Below are 21,437 nucleotides of genomic sequence, written 5' to 3' on the forward strand. Positions count from 1 at the left end.
ATCAGTCCCCTTTGGGAATCCCTCACAGGAATACCCTGTGCTGTCACCCGTTGTAATCAAATCTCCACCCCGCACCAAAACCCAAAATAATAATGCCAGTACGTTTTCCCAGTCCAAGAAGGCCAGAGCAAATCACTCCGTGAATTATTGCGCCCTCTCCCAAAAACTACACAGGCAAGAAACACTGGGAAGGGCATATCATGCTCCCTCTGGCACTGAGTTCTACCTCTGCTTCCCCCCAGAAGATGCACAAAGTGATAGCAGTGTGTTTTACCACCAGCACTGCAGGATTCAGGAGGAACAGCACTTTTGTTTCAGCTCAGCTGATTTATTTTCTATCTCCAGCGCTTGACAGGTTGTTTTATTTCCTTCTTCCACCAATGACTCTTCTAAACCCCAGTACTACAGGATTTGTGACAACAAAACTGGAGTTGTTTATCCTCAAGGTGGAAATAAAACTGGCAGAGCACAGGACCCCTTTTTCCCTTGCTGTTCAAACACAAAGATCTTCAGGCAACTCTGTTCATAGACCAAGACTCAACACTCAAAATCACTCAAAGTCAGGAGCAACTCCCAGAACTGCAACTGGCAACAGGGTGATTAAATAAAAAGCAGGATAAATCCCTAAGCCAAACAATGCTCTGGTTTTCCTATGCTTTACTTGTAAAGCAGTTTAGAACCAGCCAGAGCTCAGGCCACATCACCATCAGTGAAATTATAATCTCTGAGGATCTGTTAACATGTCACAAGTAACAAAGCCAACAGTTTGACAAAATTATTTCTCTTTCTAAAAGTCTCAACCAGCTCAGGGAAACATCCCAGCCTGCCTGTAATTTAAGCAAAGCTGCATTTACTTTGCATTCCTGGTGATTTATTTTGGACTAATCACAGTGTATGGGGCTCACACGCAGTGAGGTGCCTCTCCTAAGCCACTCTGGTACTCCCTGAAACTGTGAACATGGTCATTTACAGCTGTGTGAGTTTATTCCAAAAGGGCTGCCTTGGGAGAAAAACAAAATCAATCCAAGTTTTTTTTTTTTCAAGTCTCCCAAGCTCTAAGCAAAAGGCTACACATATTTCATCCTACCAGTTTCCTGGAAAACACAGATGTGGTATGTAAAATGAACAGAAAACAGTCTGTGTCTGTCTCCCCAGCAATCACAGAATCATGGAATGGTTTGGGTTGGAAGGGACCTTAAAGATCCCATGGGCAGGGACACCTTCCCACAGCTCGCAGCAATCTCAGCACATCAGGTTCCAAGAAGGAGAAATTATGGTAGGTGCTCCTCCAATGAATTTAAATGCTACCAAAATAAAAGAAAACTCACTCCTTTCCAGCATCCAATTGTTAATTCATTAACAGTCACAGTACTGGTGGGAAGCAAACCCTTTAATACTCATGGAATGGTTTGGATCCGAAGGGATCGGCTCAAATAGGGGTTCAGAGGTTTCTAGTCCACACTGGGCCAGAAAACAGCTCCATCACAAGGGTTTGATGTAATAAACTACATTAGTGCTGGGTGAAGAGCAGTACTAATCCTGCCTTTTCCAAAGAAATGGAGTCTTACACACCAGCCTTTCCTTCCTGAAAAGGTCCTGAGCCTCAATTTGCCAATATATTTCTGTAAGTCTCATGGCAAAGCACCACCTTTAAGACATCCACTGAACCAGACTTCCAGAGACAGGATCCAAACCTGGATCCTCCACAAGTATCCTAAGACAGGGAAATTATTCCCCCAGAAGAGTCAGGCAGCTGATCTGTCTCAGGGAGAATGAAGTTCACGCTGGCACCTCTCCTGAAGCCTTTCCTGAAAGTTTAATCAGCACTGGCACATCCTTCAGGAGCTGTGGCTTTGGCTGATACACAGTTTGTTGGAATAAGCTGTTGCCAGCTGAGGCTACACCAGCAGCACTGCCATGGAAAGCCCTTGTGCAGGGAGGACACCGATCTCAAGCAGCTCTGAGGGAAGAGGGGACAGAAAAGCAATAGAAAAATCAATTGCTTATCTACACAACCAAGCTATTCCACACAGAACGTGCTGAGAAGCTGTATCAGGAAAGATCTGCTCCTGTAATGCTGGAGTGACAGCTAGCAAACCATGGGAAGGGATAGATGGAATTGAAAATCAAACATTTTCAGCAAATCCTACGCATTCCTTCAATCCATCACTCTGTCAAGCCACTTGGCTGCAGCAATACAGACGTAGGCTGTTTGAGTACAGTCAGCTTTTTCCCCCCTCTGGTTTATCCAGGTAATTAACTCTGCTCTACAGTCACATCACCATCCCAACACACTGAAAATGAGCTCTGAGAATCAAGGCTGAGCTTGTAGGCTACTGCTCAAACAAGGTTTTAACCAGCTATTCCTCACCTCCAGGCCAGAGTCCAAACTGCTCACTGAACTAACCACTGAAGGAGCTGCCCTCTGTGTACCTACTACTCTGTGTATTTTACAACCTGCACCACCAGCCTCTGTTGAAATCCCTGGTTTCCAACAAGTGCAGCTTCTATCCTGTGCCCACATAAAGTCTTCCAATGCAGATGTCAGAGTAAGGCTGGAAAAGAGCCCACGGCTCCAGAAATATCCACCCTGCTGGACTTCCATCAGCAAGCGAAGACTCTCCACCTCCTTTCTTTGATGAGGCTGACTTTCCAATGGAATTCCTGGTGCTACAGCTTCTGCACAAGAGGGAAGTGGAAATACAAAGAGTCCCTTCACTGTGTGCCAAGAGCAGCTGCCAGCCTCTCCCCACGGAGCGTGCCTGCCCTGGATCCTGAATCCCACTGCCAAGCTTCAGCCATCCTGGTCTCTTCAGGTCCTCCCCCTCCCTCAGGGAACTGAACTTGAACTGCAGCCCATTCCCCATCCACTTTGCAATATCTTCTTTAAATCCTTGGAGAAAACCAACAATGATTAGGTTCATCATCCCCGCCAAAACACACACAGGACTACAGTGCTAAACTCTCACTTAGCAAATCATTCTGTAAGAAAGGCAGGAACGTGCAACCATAGGATGTACATCCACAAAGGATCCTGGGGCTCACACCAGGCACTGGCACAACACTCCACAGCTGCAGGTCTTCCAGTCAGAGAAATCCCAACCCCTCGCTTGAAAGGATTTTTCTCCTTTGAATGACAGAAGCAGAGCAGCATGCAAACAAATCACAGAGCTCTGTGGCAGAGACAACAGTGCAGGGGAAAAGTACTCAGCTATCAGTTGCTGTTCAGTCTCAGAAGGAAATGTAGGAGATCTAACAACAAACTGGGCACCTAGGAGTCAGCAAAGCCACTGCCACCAAACAAGAAACAGGAGGGAGGAATTTTGCCTGACATATGTGTTCCTCAGTTGACTCAGAGTTGCCACTCTCCCTGTTATGTAAACATCTGGAGACGTCCAAGCGAGGTTTAAAAGCCACTTAGGACTTCAGGGCTTTCATGTCGAAATGCAGAAGCAAGTTTGGACACTACATTCACAAAAACAGGCAACCTCCAGAGATCAGGAGAACTTTCAGTGAGGAGCTCTGTCTCATCCTCAGCTCAGCCATATTCAGCGACCAAATTATCTGCCTGAAACTTTAATAAGACATGAAACAGAAATTATGATGAACCAACCACCTCATTTTTCAGGGTGTCACCCCACTGACAGGACTCTTGACTATTTTGCTTCCCCCCTCACCTTTCATGTACTCAACACCGATAAAAATTGTCACAATGAATTTGTGGCAAGAACTGCAATGAACACATCAAAATTAAAATCATTCCGGAGATGAACACGAACAATTAGATTGAGGAGACTGCTCTGGATACCAGCCATAGCCTAAAATAGGCCCAAGAACATAAGGAGACAGCAGTGTAGTCCTTGAGATGCTCACATCCTTCCTTCTACCCCAGCCAGCAGCAGGAACATCCCCACAGAAAGTGCCTTCAGCCACTGACATGCACTCCAAGGAAGAGCCGGACCAGCTGGAGAAGGTCCAACAGGGAACAGCAGGAATGGTTAAGGGTCCAGAACAAACTAGGGGAAAAACTGACCTAAATAAGCCAGATTGCTCCAAGAAAGATGGAAAAGAGGAAGGTGAGTAACTGTAATTTCAATAAAACAGCTGCTGTGGGACTGTTCTCTTGGTCCCGCGAGGACAGGACAAGAGGCAGGACATGCTTAAGGACATCATGAGGGAAGAGATATACACACTGGGAAAGGGGGAGAAGCCTGTGCATCCATTCACATATACACACCCCTATATGTATGCAGAAAGCATTTAATGCTGAGAAGGGGGGAACACTGGAACCAGCTGCCAGGGAGGATTTATTCCATCGCTGCTCCCTCCATCACCAGCAAATTGCTATGAACAGGTGGGACAGCTGCCTGGCAGGACCGGCTTGGAGGCCCCCAGCCCTGCCCTGGCAGCAGACCAGCCCACTTCTCCCACTCCCCTCCACCACAGCCCAGTTTAGGCAGCAGCAGGTGGGCAGGAGGAGCTCTGCTCCAGCCCCCCAAGGGCACCAGCTCTGAAGAAGGTGAAGCTGATTGTTTTAGGTCAGTCTCACCTGAGATAACACTCTGCTCCTTAGAGCTGGCTCCCTGATAGCCTGCAGAGGAAAACAGCTGCTTCACAAAGGCTGTCAGCCCTAAGGACACACACTGGAGGCATCCTGACATCACCCCAACATCCTTGCAAACCGTAAATCTGTCACTTAATCCAGGAGACGCTGCTTTCATTTCCAAACAGAGCTCACCACAGCGGGGCCATGCCCCCAGCATCTGATTCTTTCCTTTCCCAATGCCCATGGAAAAAAACCAATATGAAGCCAAAAGCCACCTGTTCTTTAAAGACACCACTCTTGGATCGATGTGCCTTGAAGCCTTAGGGAAAAAAACCCTCAGCACAGCAATCCTAAGGACAGTCTCCTGAGTCTGTCACCTTTCAGGAAGAATTAAAAAAATAAATCATAGAATCACACAATGGTTGGGGTTGGAGGGGACCTTAAAGATCATCTAGTTCCAACCCCCTGCCATGCAGCAGAGGTCTAAAAATAAAAATAATCTCGCATGGATAATACCTCCAATTTTTCATCTTTTCTCTCCTACATTAGGTTAAGTAGTACCTGACACATCTACAGCTATAAAACAGGTTTCTCCCCTCCTGACTGTGATTTATGTGGTTTCCTTTGTTTTACTAGAACAAAGATTTTTAAAGTCTCAGTTTCAGCTGGCATAAGATATTTCCAGCAATTCTGCCATTAAAAATGTATTCTAAGCAAATTACTCTAAAGCCTCAAGGACACTGATACAAAAAAGCAATGCATTCTTAAGCAGAGTTAGAGAATCCTAAAATGGTTTGGGTTGGAAGGGACCTTAAAGCTCATCCAGTGCCACCCCCTGCCATGGGCAGGGACACCTTCCACCAGCTCAGGTTGCTCCAAGCCCCGTCCAACCTGGCCTTGGACACTTCCAGGGATGGGGCAGCCACAGCTTCTCTGGGCAACCTGTGCCAGGGCCTGCCCACCCTCCCAGGGGAGAATTCCTTCCCAATATCCCATCTAACCCTGCCCTCTGGCAGTGGGAAGCCATTCCCCCTTGTCCTGTCCCTCCACCCCTTATCCCCAGTCCCTCTCCAGCTCTCCTGGAGCCCCTTTAGGCACTGGAAGGGGCTCTCAGGTCTCCCTGGATCCTTCTCTTCTCCAGGTGAACCCCCCCCAGCTCTCCCAGCCTGGCTCCAGAGCAGAGGGGCTGCAACACTTACGAGTCAGCTACACAGCTAAGGGCTGATTTAGCCTTCAAAATTCATTCCAGAAGTGTCAGTGAAGTAAAACCAAATACAAAAAGCCACGATGGTCATCAGAGCAAGAAAGACAAAAGGTCTTTCCTGCAGCAGAACCTCCAGTAAAGCAGCAGGGCACTGGAACACAGGATGGCCAAAGGAGAGAGGGATGGAGGAAGAGAGGAAGACACAAATACTTTGGTAGGAAAGGAACTCATTGTTAAGTAACTTCCAGAGCAACACAAGTGTCTTGCCTTTATTCTTACCAGTAATATTTTCACAGAATTTATAAGAAATTAAACTAAACATTAAAATAAACTAAATACTTCCAGTCCCTCAGGAAGAACACTGGTAAGACTCTGCTTACAGAGGTCCTTCTGGGCCTTTGCTTCCTGGTTTCACTCAATACCAGATTGATCAACCAGCTTCAGCACTGAAATGCCCACAGATTCAGCCAGGAAGGGTTGTGACATAAATATCTACAGCCATTTCACAACATTCCAAAGGGGCTTTAGGAGCTACAGAGTACAAGTTTTACATGAGGATCACTAACACAATATTTTTTACAAACATTGAACCTGCCACAAACTGTGAGGTTCAGTACTTGTCATACATTAGTGCCTCATTTAGACTGGCCAATGACTGCACCAAGATTTATTTCAATTAATTAATTCAGTTCCTTATACCAGTGCCCACATACCTAATTGCTTTTACTGCCAGCTGGAAATCCTCAGAGTGTAAGTTATTGCTGAGGAAGGGCGAACTCCATTAGTCTTGTGAGCTCAGCTATTTGCACTGCTCAAGCATTCCTTGCCACGGGAAAAGGGAGCAGCATTAGCTACCCCTGTTGCATAATTATTCAGATTGCCCCAAAAGGCAGCCAGCAGGGTTTCCTGGAGGAAAAGGATGGCAACAAAACCTTGCCTGCCATGAACCAAACACGAAGATCCCACTGAACCACCTCCCATCTCAGGAAGGCCTGAATTAATCTGTCCTATCTTGCACCATCCAACAACCCATATATGGATTTTTCCATATATATCTTCTCAGGCCTTGATTTCTCCTCCACCTTTGCGTGGGCTTCCTTACCCCAGCACTGGCTTTTGCTGCTGTTCCTCCCACATCCTACAAGAATCCATGAGGACCACACTGGTTCCAGGCTGCACGTGCCAGTCCCCACCTGAGAAGTCCTGTCTTCCCTTCACACCAAACAGTGCAAAGGGTAAGTTCCTATATGGGCACCACCCCACTAATCCAATTAGCAAGGTTCACCATCATCAGAAGCATGAGAAGTCTGGTTTGAAACAAAAAGTTTGGGTATTTTTGAGCACTGAGAGGGGCAGTGCTGCTCCCCACGTGCCAGCAGAGAAGAGCTGTGGCGTTTACACACAAGGCTTTATGCAGATGACAAAAAGGAAATACAAGTCAGACTTCTTTCCCTTTAATTACTGCTCTTCCTCTAGCACTGCATCATCTTCTACTTATCTGGCCCAAGAAACATGAAATATTCAACTGCTTCTTGATTTGGCCTATTACACCTTTACTATAAAGAAATATTCACATATTTACCTCTTAAAACTAAGCAGGTACAGGAAGTAGCAGTAACTCAGAATGTAACTACCTGAGTAACTCAGGATGTCATTACAAACATCCTGTATTCACTCATGACTATACTTAAACTCCACTAATCACCTAATTTATACATTGGGAAAGACAAAGGAAATTTGCAATTCATGCCTCATTTCTTTAAACAAGGATAAAATGCCGACTCAAAAGTCCATTTAAAACCTCTGCAGGTGTCAACGTGAAGAATTTTCTACATCAACATATCAGTTTTGTTCCTCCTCTTATTCATGCCAAGTAATTAAATTAATACTGTAAGCTTGGGTGCACTTTTATTTTACAGTTGCCAACACAGTGGATTTATTATTTCATGGCTCATACAGGAAAGGAATACTTGAAAATCTGTACAATTCTATTTAGTGCTTTACAGATTTATAAAGATAAAGGAGATAGAGAAAGGAAAAGCAAATAATAACGGTAAGTCAATCTCTCCAGATTGATAAGGACTGTCAGCTTTTAGCTGAGCGAGGTCAAGTCAGGTCAGTGCTCAGGGTCCTCCAAGGAAGAGTCAAATACTCCAGGAGCCAAAAAACCCTCCCTGAAAACACCCTGAGCTAGCACTGCACACACCACCAGCAGCTCTTTGCTGCAGAAACACCTTCCTCCTGATAAAATCATCACTTAAAACATGGTTCTAAAAGCAGGAGGGGTCGTGCTACAGGAGGGAATTTATTAACTCCGTGCCCCTGGGACAGCTTTACGTAGAACATGATGTCCTACCTACTTCATGATCATGCTGAGGGTGTTTTAAGTGGAAAAACCCTGCTGGAAAAGGGGTGTTACCCTGCCCGTTCCCACAGAGGCACTCTGGGGATAAAGAGGTACTGCACCAGTGCAGGTCATTAGCAAACACAGCATAAAACTGTGCTGGATCACTGTGTTCTCCCTCTGTCCGAGCAACTCCTTTCAGCAGATACCCGGGTTTGACAGCTCCAGGAACAGCCAGAATGGCTCCCCATCCTCTTTCTCTTGCTGCATTAAAACCAGAGCCTCGAGGTGAGCAGAGAGCCAACACCAAAGAATACGAGAAGAAAAACAACACACCCTTTCAGCAAACACTTTATTCTTAGACTCTAAGTGCAGTCACGTGCTTGAGTGACACTGCTGGTGCCACGCTGCTCCCACGAGGGCAGAGAAGGGAGTCCCTGATTTATTTCCAACGTGGCACAGGTTCAATGGGGGGGTCACCTCACCTCACCAAATATCCCCTTTCTCCACACAGTTATGAAAACAAGTTCTGAGCCTCATAGCCCATGAGTAGGTGTCCTCAGACTTTGAATCCACGTAAAACCTGTGTGCTGCTGCCTTCCCGTCCCCCTCAGCTCCCCTGCTGTGTGTTATATATGAAGCAAGCAGTCAGCAGAACACACCAAAAACGAGAGCAGCAAACCCTGGCCAGGTGTGCTCTTCAAACAGCCCCCCCAGGAGCTGTGCAGGCACAAAGGTTTCTCCCTGTACAACACCACAAACCACCACAGGGGGGGAAACCAGGCAGGAAACCTCAGCCAGGGCAAGCAGCCCGCGTGAGCAAACACCTCCGCCCCGAGCTTTGCCACATCTCTCACTACACCCAACAGCAAACCAGCTCCACGGGGAACCCCTGACAGCCACTCCTTCCACACAGCAGAAGCAGGACAAGCAATATTAGAAAGCATCCAAAGGAGGATGGGGAAGGGCCTTGAGGGGAAGCCGTGTGAGGAGCGGCTGAGGGCACTTGGTGTGTTCAGCTGGAGAAGGAGAGAGTGATGAGAGCTCGCTGCAGTTACAGCTTCCTGGGAAGGGGAAGAGGAGGGGCAGGCCCTGAGCTCTGCTCTGTGGGGGTGGCCTGGAGTTGTGTCAGGAGAGGTTCAGGCTGATCTTAGAAAGAGGTTCTTGGGCACTGAGCAGTCCCCGCAGGGTAGTGGGCACAGCACCAAGGCTGCCAGAGCTCCAGGAGTGCTTGGATGATCCTCTCGGGCACAGGGTGTGACTCCTGGGGACAGGCCTGCGCAGGGCTGAGGGCTGGACTCGATGACCCTTGGTGGGTCCCTCCCAACTCGGCATATTCCATGATTCTGTGAGTAATGCAAATTCTGCAAAGCCTCCCCACAGGCAAAAAAAATTAATTCAATATACATTTGTTACCTCTGCCAGAGGAACCTGGCGCTGGCTGTGGCTGCAGTCGTGCCGATGAAAGCTGCCAGCACGAGCCTACGCCTGGCGCCGGGGTGCTGGGCTGTGCTGTGGTAACGCCGCGACACGGCCGCCAGCCCCGCGGCCACGGGGAGCAACCGGAGCCGGAGCATCCTGCAAGGGACACAGAGCGGGGAAGGGGTTGAGAATCAGGAAAGCAAGACAAGGTTTGCAGTGTGGACTCTCCTAAAAAAAAGAATCGGAAGAGTTTCAGGGAGTAACTGTCACGGGTGTTTGTGAGCTGTTCTGAAATAGGCAGGTAATTTAATGAACGGCCAAGTATGAGGGTCAGGTGTTGGCACACGTCCCCACTACTTACCAGCATTATTCAAATTATTCCTCCTCAGCCCTTCCCCAGCACAGCTCACCCAGAGGGAATCTCTCTTGCCCACAGAGGTTGTGGCTGCCCCTGGATCCCTGGAAGTGTCCAAGGCCAGGTTGGACGGGGCTTGGAGCACCCTGGGCTAGAGGAAGGTGTCCCTGCCTGTGGCAGGGGATGGGATTGGATGAGTATAAGATCTCTTCCAACCTAAACCCTTCCATGATGCCATGAAGTATTTTCAGTCTCTCTCTAGTGCCAAGGCATGGAGGATGCAGATAAACCTGACAAGCAACTACAGCAGATAAGAGCCATTTGGCCAGAGGAAAAGCCACAGATGGATTTTAAAAGGCAAATTAAGCCAAATAACAAGCAAACCTACCTAGCAAAACCCAACCCAGGCATTTTAAACCTCCCTAAGAAAACCCTACTGTCCCTGAATCGCTCTTTTAGCTTGCCTGGAGCGAAACATTTATATTCAACTGTAAGTACAAGGCAAGTTTCAAAGTGTCAAAACTTGTAAAGTACAATCCATATCCCGGAACAGAGACAAATGGGAAACCAGAGCTACAAATCTAAACATAATTACAATGGGGAAATCAGAACCGCAGAAATGTCACCTCAGCACACACCAGCTGCAGGAGGCAAAGCAATTTTGGTTGCTCAGAAGAGGGTAAAACGATGCCTTTGAAAAGAAAATGTGCTGCATCCTTTAGTGAAATAAAGGGTTTATTTCTAACTGAGGCAAATTCAATTTTTCCAACCGTGGGGGTCAGCCTTCAGATTGGGAACAGGATGGTAAAGGAATTCCTAAGGCCAGCAAAAACACAGAGAAGAGGAGCAGTAGCCCAATATTTTCCTTTTATTCCCTGTTGCTGCCATTCTACTTGCACATTCCCAGCCAGCAAATAACCACTGAATACAAAAATCAAGTCAGTTCTATTGGTTCCCATTTGCTTTAGCAAAGCCACCGGTTGTCTGTCCTTCCCCACACCACAAACTTGGTTGGGCACACACCACAAACTCTGGTACTCAACAGCAAGTCCACCTGAACAGCATCCATTTGATACCCACCTGTGCACTTCTTAAAATCATTTTGTTTGCTCTTCTTAAATAAACAGGTTTAAAATTCAAGTTTTAATGGAACACAGCCAGCTAACGGTGCTTATCCTCCAATCTTCTCCAGCCCTGAACAACAGGAGATCGTTATGAAAAAAACATCTCTCATTTCAAATTTAAAATTATCTCCACTCTGCGCAAACCTGATGTTCCCGTTTCTTCTCCAGGGATGAATTCCTGTCACACATGCAGAGAAAAATCTGCATGTGTTACTTTCCCCAAGAAGTTATTGCTGCCTTTACTTGGGTTCCCCATCCTAATTACAGCTTTATATTCCTGAGGTGTATTGGATGAGGGAAGTGTTGCCAGCACCATTTAATCAGCCAAAATGAAAACCAAGCCCCACAGCGCTCACTTTTGAGCTTGAAGAGATTTTTACAACATTTCAGATTGTTGGTTTTAGTACTGAATAAATGTTTACTCTGCCTGAGCCTTAAGAAACACTGAATTATCCGCTTTTGTCCAAAGGTAATCTCCATCCCTGATTGTGCTGGGACGTTCACCCAAACAATGCTCACTTGGTACCAACTGCCTGAGAGAGCTGAAAGAGGCAGTTCCCATATCAACCCTAAATTAAAAAGCATCCTTATCTCAGAACAATTAAAAAACCCAAAACCCTTTGGAAGCTGATTTTTCCATGCTTTCCACCTGCAATTTTTACAATGCTTCCCAATTTTCTTTTCTTTTTTTTTTTAAATCAAAAGCACCCCAATATTTGGCATGCTTGGTTAAAAGCTCCAGGCATTTAAGTCAAGAGCACTCAGGAAAGCTGGTGTTCACTTTTGAAAAGATCAAAAATAAGCATCTTGCCCTGAGTGCAGCAATGAAGAGCTCAGTGCCATGACCTGCAGAAGAGTAAGGAATAAAACTGAGATCAAGTACAAAACTCCCATGAACTGATGTGATTACAGCCTCCAAAAAGAAACCACCTCAATTCCTGTATGATTTAATGTAATAAACCAGTCATTTTTATAGGGTACAACAAAGTAACCCAGAGGGAAAAAACCCAACCACTGAACTCCAAAATAATGAAAATAAGCAAACATAAAAGTTATCACAATGTTCTAATGCTGCTGCTGCTACAGGGAATCTGTTTTATTTCCAAGAGATAAGCCTGCCCTTATCTTAAATTCTTGCTCAGAACAGCCCTACAGTTACTTTCAGAGATTGAATTTAATATCATTGGACAAAAGAAGTAGTTGGGGCTTTTTTTCCAGAAGAGAATGACCCATCTGCTTTTATTTATGCCACAATATATTGGTGTTTTGTTGTGTTATGGTTTGTTTTTTTTAAAGCAGAAGAGTCAACTGCCAGACTCAAACCCATGGGGAAAACACCACTCCCAACCCAAGACACGGCAAATTCCACTCAAACTGAGACCATCCAGATCACTTGGGAAAAAGAAATGCAAATTATTTCAACAGTTACATCCATTCTGGCTTGGTGGGGATATCTGATTCCCCCAAACAATGATCCTCTGTCTGCTGGGTATCCCCCCAGCACTGAACCTTTTGCAGCCCTTTTTGGGGATCCAGAATAGATGAAACACATTTAAAGCAGTGTTTTGAAGTCAAAACTGGCCTCAGTAGCATAAGCATGTGAGAGGGAGAACAGTAATTAAATAAGCTGCTGGGTGTTTAATTTTTAATCAGACAAGGGTTCAGAGGCACTTTTTATTTGAACAATTTTACCAGGACACGGTAAGCTCGGGCATCAGTGACATTGAAATGTCAATTGTAAATTTAAATTAAAAACACTGTAATGCAGTAGGACCTTCTAAAAAGAAAAAAAAAATGCATTCAGGAGGCACTACTTGGGCATAAGAACTCCTGCAGGGATGGAGTCACTAAGAACTTAACAGAATTAAAATGTGGGGGAGGAAGCACAACAAATCCAAAGGGAAGGAAAAGTCAAGGTACAAGGCAAAAAAGGCTGAAGTAATCAGGAGAGAAATTTCACTGTTAACACGAGGCATAGTTAAAATAACCTGAGACACATAAACCAGGGAGAGGGGGAAAACCCCACAGGAAAAAAAACCCTGTCTCCACCAATGTTACTAATTATTAATTCTCCTCCCCCCAGTTCTCCATACTTTTCATTTACAAACTGGTACCAGTAGGAGAAATTTCCAGGGAAGCTGTGGCTGCCCCATCCCTGGAAGTGTTGGACAGGGCTTGCAGCAGCCTGGGATAGTGGAAGGTGTCCCTGCCCTTCCACTGGAAGGGGGTGGAACCAGATGGTTTTTAAGACCCCTCTCAAGCCAAACCATTCTGATTCCATGACTCCATGAAATTCATAAAAGAGTCATTCCTACAAAAGGTGCCTGGAGGTGACTTCCAGCTCCTGAGGCATCTGAATCCACCCCCTTCCCCTGTCTCCAAGATGGACCAAACCAGTCCTGCTCTTTCCCCCTCCGAATTTTCACCTCACCCAGCGCAATCTTCAGCTGAAGGATTACTCCCATCACTGAAGTTATTAGCCTGCTAAGGTGCATAAATCAGTTTGGGGAATGAAAATGCAAGCCAGCAGAAGCAATTTCTCCTCAGGTAGGAGATTGGGGCAATATTTGATCACATTAATTTGGCTGGAGAGGGGAACCACATTTGTTTCAGAGCACGATTCAAATTGATGTGGAGCCTGTGGAGCATCAGTCAATGCAGAACCTAAGCCATAGCCTGGCAATTTCTTTTCAGCCATCACTGCAGTGAAGTTTCACCCTTTCCTAAAATCCCCAACCCTGAAAATGCTCAATTCCCAACTCCACAGCTCTTTAACTACACCCAGCCATTGGCTCGGCCTCCCCTTGGGGACAAGCGATGACATCCCTCACCTCACAAGCTGCTTTATTCTGCCAAAGAATTTTGCTGATTTTCAGTGCCAAGCAGAAAAGATGTGCTGTGAAGACACACACAAGCTTTTTGATTCGGCTTTAACAAAAGAATTATTAGCAATTGCAACTGGATTATTTATAAGAGTGCAGCTCAGGAGCTACCTTGGGCTTGGTCTTCCCTTGAAAGGGAGGCAGGAGCAGAGAGTGGATGCAGGAGGGGGGATGGATGCAGCCATCACCAACTGCAGCTTTTGGGAAACAAATGAAAAACAAGTGCACCCAAACAGAATAAACAGGTTCCATCTGTTGCAGCAGCACTGAAATAGCACCTTCAGCAAAGCATTTGCTTGCTGCTTCAGACAGTCAGACTCCAGCAATGCACAGTGGGTTTTTAAGGGGCAGCTATAAACTTCCACAGAAATTAATGCCAAATGCTGCTTTTTCCTGGTTAAAGCTTTCCTTTCCCTTCCTCCACCCATCCTTGGACTTTTCTACCTAGAAAACATTACAGGAAAGCCCAACCCTGACAAACTCCACAGCAGCATCCCTATAGAAGTCAGAGGTAAATGGTGAAGCTGCAAAAGCAAAAACCAACCAAAAAAACTTCTCACCCTTATCAAGGGTAAAGACCCTGTTTCATGGCCTACTTCCACCTTAACCAGCCCAAGGGGAAGTTTTCTTTTTCCAGTCACTATTCCCAAATAATCAAGCTGACTTTGCAAACCAGCCCCACAAGCAGCTGCACCAGAGCAGAGGCATTTTTGCACCACTTTGAGGAGCAAGGGTTTGTCAGAGAATCGTTGGCAGAGGGAGAGAAACACATAACACTGCTGCCTTTTCCTGCAGGAAGTTCCAGCCAGTAGGAATACATCTGCTTAATGACCTGAGTGATTTAACTTGCCTTGCAGAACCTGTGGCCGTGAGATGTGGTTTTCCTGAGAATTCCTAACTTTTGCACCTAATGAAAGCCTCTCCTTAAAGCTCCTGCACCTACCTGTGTGTACCTGACAACAAACAAATAGAGCAGTTACATTTGAGAAATGTTTCTGGCTTATTTGGCTCCAAAAAAACCCCAAACAAACAACAAAACAAACACAAAAAAGCAAACAAACTGGTGTTGATTCCTAATAAATAAATAAATAAACATGTGTTTCACAAGAAAATAATTCTGGGAGAGAAAAAAATTTAAGTAGTCTGAGAAGAAAGCAAAAGCCTCTTTAGGCTGCCAGGGTGACAATTTGAGTTATCTGCAGACAAAAGAGAGAGATAAATGTCTTTTTGGAGGTAGGCAGGCAGCAGAGCATTTCAGAATTTGATATGGTGAAGTCTGGAGTCCTCTCTGATAAGAGACGACCTTTTAAACAGAAACATCACCCACCCCAACCACGGCACTTCCTCCTGCAGAAAACACCTCTCCTGCCCCAAGAGCCAGAGAAACTGGAAATGAAAAAACCTACAGAAGCAAACAGAATATCCACACCACCTGTCTTTCATCTACCAGACAGATGGTGATTGCTTGGGAATCCAGGAGAAGAGCAAAGTGGTTATTCTCCCCCCAAAAAAGGAAAAGCAAGTCTGAACCGCCGCAATTGTTTTCCCAGCGACACATTATTGGATTAGCCTGAACTTCAGAGAGGAAAAAAGAACATGGATAAGCTTGGCTAGTGCCTTGTGCTTTTAGAACACGACCTGAGGAGCTCAGTTTCAGCAGGAAAAAGCCAGCAGTCAACCCTTGGCTCCATCCAAGGTGGGCAGGCAGACACAGCACACCTTGGGTACCGCATCAGAGCTGAGATTTCAGTGGCAAAAAAAACCCACAACTGCTCTCACAGCTCCTGAAGCAAAACTGCCAGAGGTGGAAAGTTTACATCAAGCTGATGAAAACACAGCTGGTCAAGTGGTGGCACAGACCCCACACTGATGGGTCTGTGTCACCAGGGCAGCTCTGCCTCGCAGACAAATTATGGAGCCCCACAGACTCACGGGGCTCATATTTCGAGCACAGGTCAGCTGCCCCTCTCAAACCACGACCTTCTTTCTTCTTGTCTGCGTGAGGATCTCAGGTTTCACTTCAAAGGTAAGAGAAACAACTAAGAATTTTAGCTTGACAGACCCTGAAGACTCAGGAAGAAAAAGCCCACCCCAGACAAATTGGCTTTTTTTCTGTGTAAAAAACACAACGTAAAAACCAGTTTACTTGAAGGCACTGATTTGTTTTGTTGTTGGGGGGGGGGGCAGAGGACGGGTGACAAGTTGTCACAGGCTGAAGAGACAGAAGGGAGTTGGGAATTCAGTCACGAACCAAAGGCTGGTTCATGCAAAGCATTTCAGGCCACACGTTCCGGCCAGCACAAGCAGCTGGCCTGCCTCCAGCTGCACATTCCCACCTCGTGCCAGGCCCAGCTCAGAATTCCCACTTACAGGGATCAGTGCTTTGGTCCACCCCCACCTTCTCCAGCCCCACATCCACTGGGGAACTCTTCCCGTGGTTGGGACTGCAATTAAAAGCTTCTCTCAGAGGTTAAGTCTGGGATGCAAGGAAGGAAACTCCACTGGAAGGTTCTTTGGGGGAGAAATAAAAAGTGGTCACTGCCCTCACAGACACGGTAGCAGACAAACACAACCCAGAATTTACTACTCAAGGACTTTTCAGGTAACTCTACAGAAAAACAATGCACAATCTGTCACTTTTTCCTCTTTTAAAGTCCCTTAAATCAAAAACTAAGAGGCAAAGCTGCCACAGGCTCTGGATGGTATGTGCTTAGGGAGACAAAGTGCCTCAGGCTCTACTCAGTTGCTACTAAAAGACCTTGTATTTCTTACTTGAAGTGTCAAACAAACACATCACTCTAAAGATAAAGAGTCATCCTCAGCCTTCCAGTACCCACAAAAAAGCAGGAGAGAGACTTCGGACAAGGGCGTGGAGGGACAGGAAAAGGGGGAATGGCTTCCCAGAGGGCAGGGTTAGATGGGATAGTGGAAAAAATTCTTCCCTGTGAGGGTGGTGAGGCCCTGGCACAGGTTGCCCAGAGAAGCTGTGGCTGCCCCATCCCTGGAAGTGTCCAAGGCCAGGTTGGACGGGGCTTGGAGCAACCTGGGCTACTGGAAGGTGTCCCTGCCCATGGCAGGGGGTGGAACTGCGACCCTTCCAACCCAGACCATTCCATGATTCCATGTTTACGAGGAAGACACACTATTTGTAACACACTTTTCCAAAAACAATTCTATTAAAAAAAAAAGGCAACATTCATCTCAAAGGTGTACAATACTCAAAGACCCTGGGTGACTGTCTCCCACTAAATTATCCTAAACAACATGATCCCATCCAAAAATCCCACCTACAACAAGATACTTTTTCACTGACGCTCCTGCAATATCCCAACACAGCACCTGGAATAAACACAAAACCAGTTATTTTTATTGCTGTACACAGGCACCCTCAGCCCCAGTGCACTCAGCTGTGTTAAAATACTGTGCACCAGCATGGCCACTGGGAACTTGGGAAGAATAAAAGGAGGATTTCCACATCCCAGCTCGTTTCAAGAAGTGTTACTGCAGCAAGTGGAACAGCACGAAACAGCGTGTTCTTACAACAAACCTCATGTGTCTGCTACAGAATTTATTTTGCTTTGAGAAATGCAAAAATGAGCGTTTCTACATTCCAGATCTAAACGTGCTGATACCACCTCAAAAAACAACCTGAAATATGGAATGTTTGTGGGATATTGCCTCAAAGCCTTGCTGAGACTTCAAATGATTTGCAAGTCCTGCAAAAGTTTGTCCTGTTAAACTGCCTGAGGACAACTGGATCATCTCTCCTCTAAGCTTCCCCAGGAACCCGCACAGGGTTCCTGTGACACAGAGAATAATGACACACAGGGAAGCTCCAGAGGGTCCCCAGCAGGCAGACAGTAATGACATAAGCAAAACATATCATTCTTTCTCCTCCAGAGCATGGAATTTCAACTTTAGTTCAGGACACGTAATGAAAATAACCAGAGTTTCTGCAGAAAATGGGTCACTGGGAGAACAAGCCACTTCCACGAGTAAACAAAGAGGGGTTACATGAGCTTACCTTCCCACTATCCCAGGTTGCTCCAAGCCCCATCCAACCTGGCCTTGGACACTTCCAGGGATGGGGCAGCCACAGCTTCTCTGTGCCAGGGCCTCCCCACCCTCACAGGGAAAAATTCCTTCCCATTTCCCCACCTAACCCTGCCCTCTGTGTGAGGCTATTAAATGCTCTCTTGCTCCAGATGGACAAGCACACACAGTTTAAGCATCTTTCCTTAGTTCTGGTTGGTGTTTTGGTTGTTTGGGTTTTTTTTGATACCTCCCATGTTCAAGTCTTACTTTTATTGAGTGCACAGAAAGTAATGCAACACATTAAGCAGCACTTCAGTTTTTTTGGTGGGTTTTTTTTTTTTTTAATATTTTATGGAAGCGGCCCAGCTGAGGCTGGGTTGACAGGCAGCTCCAGGCAGATGACTTTTCCCATCAAGCAAGTCAGCACAACTTTCCCCCCTGCAAAAAAGCAACCCATTCCCCTACCACCTCTAGGAAAAAACCCTGAGAGAGCTTCAGGCTCAGCTGTGAGTTGCACCTCCCACCACTCAGCAACACCTTCCTCACCTGTGCCTTATTTGCTCCCAGCTTGCAGGTCAGGAGGTCACAGAGAACACGGAGAATTATTTCTTTGCAGGGTTGTGGTCTGAAAACAAGAAAAAGAAAAGAAATGAAACACGGTGAAGGTTATAACTTTTTGCTGCCAGCCACGTGCTGCACCCAATTTTGCCTCTGCATTTCGGCATTCACCTCAGGAAACGCCTCTCAGCCTGAGCCAAATAAAGCCAGGAGGGGGAAAATGGTCCACAGATGACTGAAGGAATTAAAGACAAGCCAGGCCCATTGCTCAAGTCTGAGCTGGCACTTGTGCTTCTAGAGGAGCAGCCTCTCAAAACGCCGCCTGCTTTGACCTGCCCACCCCTGTTTAGACCCCACTCGATACATTCGGGTTTCCCACCTTTCCCAAGCAGCTCATTAAACCGAAGGCACACACAGAACGCATAAACCCCGCCGCGATAAGGATCAGCCGTTCCTACACTCCCAGCACCCCGTGAACCCAGAGTCACCCCGGAGGGTTCCCCCTCTTCCCCGCACATCAAACACGGCCGGGCCCTTCGGGGGAGTTAAAGCTCCGGCGAACCGCTTTGAGGGCAAAGCGGTTCGGCTTTAGCTCTGCCACAAACTCAACAACCCGAAGCCCGGGGCCGCCGCGGACCCGCCGGGTTTATCCCACAGCGCCGGAGCCACGGAGTTACCGCAGGGCCCGGGGATGGGGAGCCCGGAGCACGGCCCAAAGAGACCCGGAAAAGCCCGGTTTACCGCGGGCGGCAGCTCTGCCTCGGCAGCGGGGGGGCTGGGACTCGCACCCCCGCGGTCCAGGAGCCCGCTCCAGAGCCAGGAATGCCCCTTATCCCGATCCCGGTCCCGCTTCCCGCTCACCTCGGACCCGCGCTCCGCCCGCCGCGCGCGCTTCCGGGGGCGGGGCCGCGCCGGAGGGGCGTGGTCAATGCGGAGAAAGGGGCGTGGTCTGAGCGCGGCGGGCGTGGCCCGGGAGCCGCCGGAACCGGGACGGGGTTTTGGGGTGGAAGGCTCAGGGATCGGCGTGGGTAGGGCCTGGAAGGTTTGTGTGCACCGTGTGAGGAGGGTTACGCTGTGTAGGGGCTGAGGAGATTGGGTATAGGGCCTGAAAGAGCCGCGTGTGCGATCTCAGGGCTTATGTACATATGTGGATTCTGAAAGGTCTGTAATAGGGTCTCAGGGGCCTGTACCTATATATCTATACATCTATATATCTATATATCTATACAACTATATACATCTATACATCTATATATCTAGACATCTATATTTCACATCTGAAAAGTCTGTGTATAGAGTCTCATGGGCCTATATATACATATATATGTGTATATATATATGTTTTGAAAGATCTACGTATAGCATTTCAGGGACCCATTTATATATATAAATATATATATAAAAAATATATATAGGTTCTGAAAGGTCTGTATAAAGGTTCTCAGGGTCCCATATATAGGGTCTCAGGGGTCCATATGCATAATATATATAGATATAACTTCTCAAAGGGTGTATGTAGGCTCTCAAGGCCCCATATCTATAGGCCTTTCAAGGCTTGTGCAAAGGATATAAGGAGCATATTTATAGGTCTGAAGAGCCTGTCTGTAGGGTCCAAAAGTCCTGCAGAGAGGGGCTGAAGGGCTTGTGTGTAGGGTCTGAAAGAGTGGTATATTGGGTCTCAGGGGCTTTATATATATGTTTATATATATATATATATATAAAAAATAATAGAATGTTATGAGGTTGGAATGGACCTTAAAGAGCATCTCGTCCCAACCCCCTGCCACAGGCAGGGACACCTTTCACTATCCCAGGTCACTCAAGACCTGATCCAGCCTGGCCTTGGACACTTCCAGGGATCCAGGGACAGCCACAGCTTCTCTGGGCAGCCTGTTCCACCCTCACAGTAAAGAATCCCTTCCTCCCTCAGGGCCGTGGGTTGGTGTGGCAGCGGCTGGGGCTGTGCCTGGTGCCTCGGGAATGGGATGGCAGTGGGAAGGGAAAGCGAGAAAGGCATGCCTGGATCATGTGCGCCTCGGCATCTAGATCAGAGGGAGGATTCACTGCTGAGGAGGCTAATTTTAGGCATTTTAATTTTAGTTGCTTCCAGATGCCTCTTAGGTTGGCTCTCTACGGGCTTTAATGAACCCCCCGTTAAAAAAACCACGTTTTCTGGAGGCATAAATGGACGGCGATTGCTCTTGAGGAACACAGGAGGCTGCTGGATCCTGCCACTGTGCCCTCCCCCAGCGAGAATGCTGCAGGGACTTTTTAGGATGAACCTTTTGGTGAGGCTTAAGGTGATGCCAGAGGTCTGGAGGAGTCGCTGGGGGGCCGGGGCGCAGCAGGGTCTGGTGATCTCTGGTGGTGACACCGGATCCCAAAGGGGGATCCCAAGCAAACATTGGTGCGTTTGGGTAACTTGGGGCTTATGTCCTAGTCCTGTGATGGGACAGGGATCACCATCCTGCCCAGTCCAGGGACATTTCTCTCCTTATATCCTCTTGCTCCATGAGCAGCTTGGCAGTGCTCAGCTCACAGAAGATGGCCAGCACCATTTCTTTATCAGGTATACTCTGCCCCTCTGTATCAAGGCTGTTATCTGCAGTAACCTGATTGCACCAAGTTTTCCTCTAAATAAAAGGAGGTGAGATGCACTTGGACCTGGAATCCTCCTGCATTTCCTCATCCACCCATGCCTGATGCATCTGCTGGATCTTTCATGTTCATCCGTCTCCATGGGCTGGATTCTGCTGTATCACAGCCCTGGACATCTGTAGGAATAAAACTGGCTAAATCCAGAAAGGAAGTGATGAGTCTGTGGACTAAAACATCATTTGTTTTTTGGGGTGTTTTTTTTTTTTTTTTTTAATTCCTAACTGGCTTATTTAGTCCAAGCACTCTGAGGCTTGAGCAGGTCTTCCAAAGTGTGATGGCTTTGCCTGTGGCTCATCACACACTCACTTT

The 21,437-nt window shown here is 47.0% G+C and overlaps 1 protein-coding gene across 2 annotated transcripts in view; it reads right to left on the minus strand.

The window, feature by feature from the left end:
• The window catches only part of MICU1 (mitochondrial calcium uptake 1), an 82,441-nt gene extending 63,073 nt beyond the window's left edge, over positions 1–19,368 (minus strand). Inside the window, exons 1-3 of one of the 2 annotated variants that reach the window (XM_050339685.1) lie at positions 19,332–19,368; positions 18,459–18,537; positions 9,511–9,672 (exon numbers count right to left, since the gene is read on the minus strand). In XM_050339685.1, the coding sequence (XP_050195642.1) occupies positions 9,511–9,671 (161 nt within the window). In that variant the 5' untranslated portion in view covers position 9,672; positions 18,459–18,537; positions 19,332–19,368. The remainder of the gene's footprint in view (positions 1–9,510; positions 9,673–18,458; positions 18,538–19,331) is intronic. The other variant, XM_050339676.1, reaches the window with a different exon arrangement.
• Positions 19,369–21,437: the final 2,069 nt, after the last annotated feature.

The sequence above is a fragment of the Myiozetetes cayanensis genome, unplaced genomic scaffold (genome assembly GCF_022539395.1).
Source record: "Myiozetetes cayanensis isolate MyiCay16 unplaced genomic scaffold, myiCay2020 scf10, whole genome shotgun sequence".
Taxonomy (NCBI): Eukaryota; Metazoa; Chordata; class Aves; order Passeriformes; family Tyrannidae; genus Myiozetetes; species Myiozetetes cayanensis.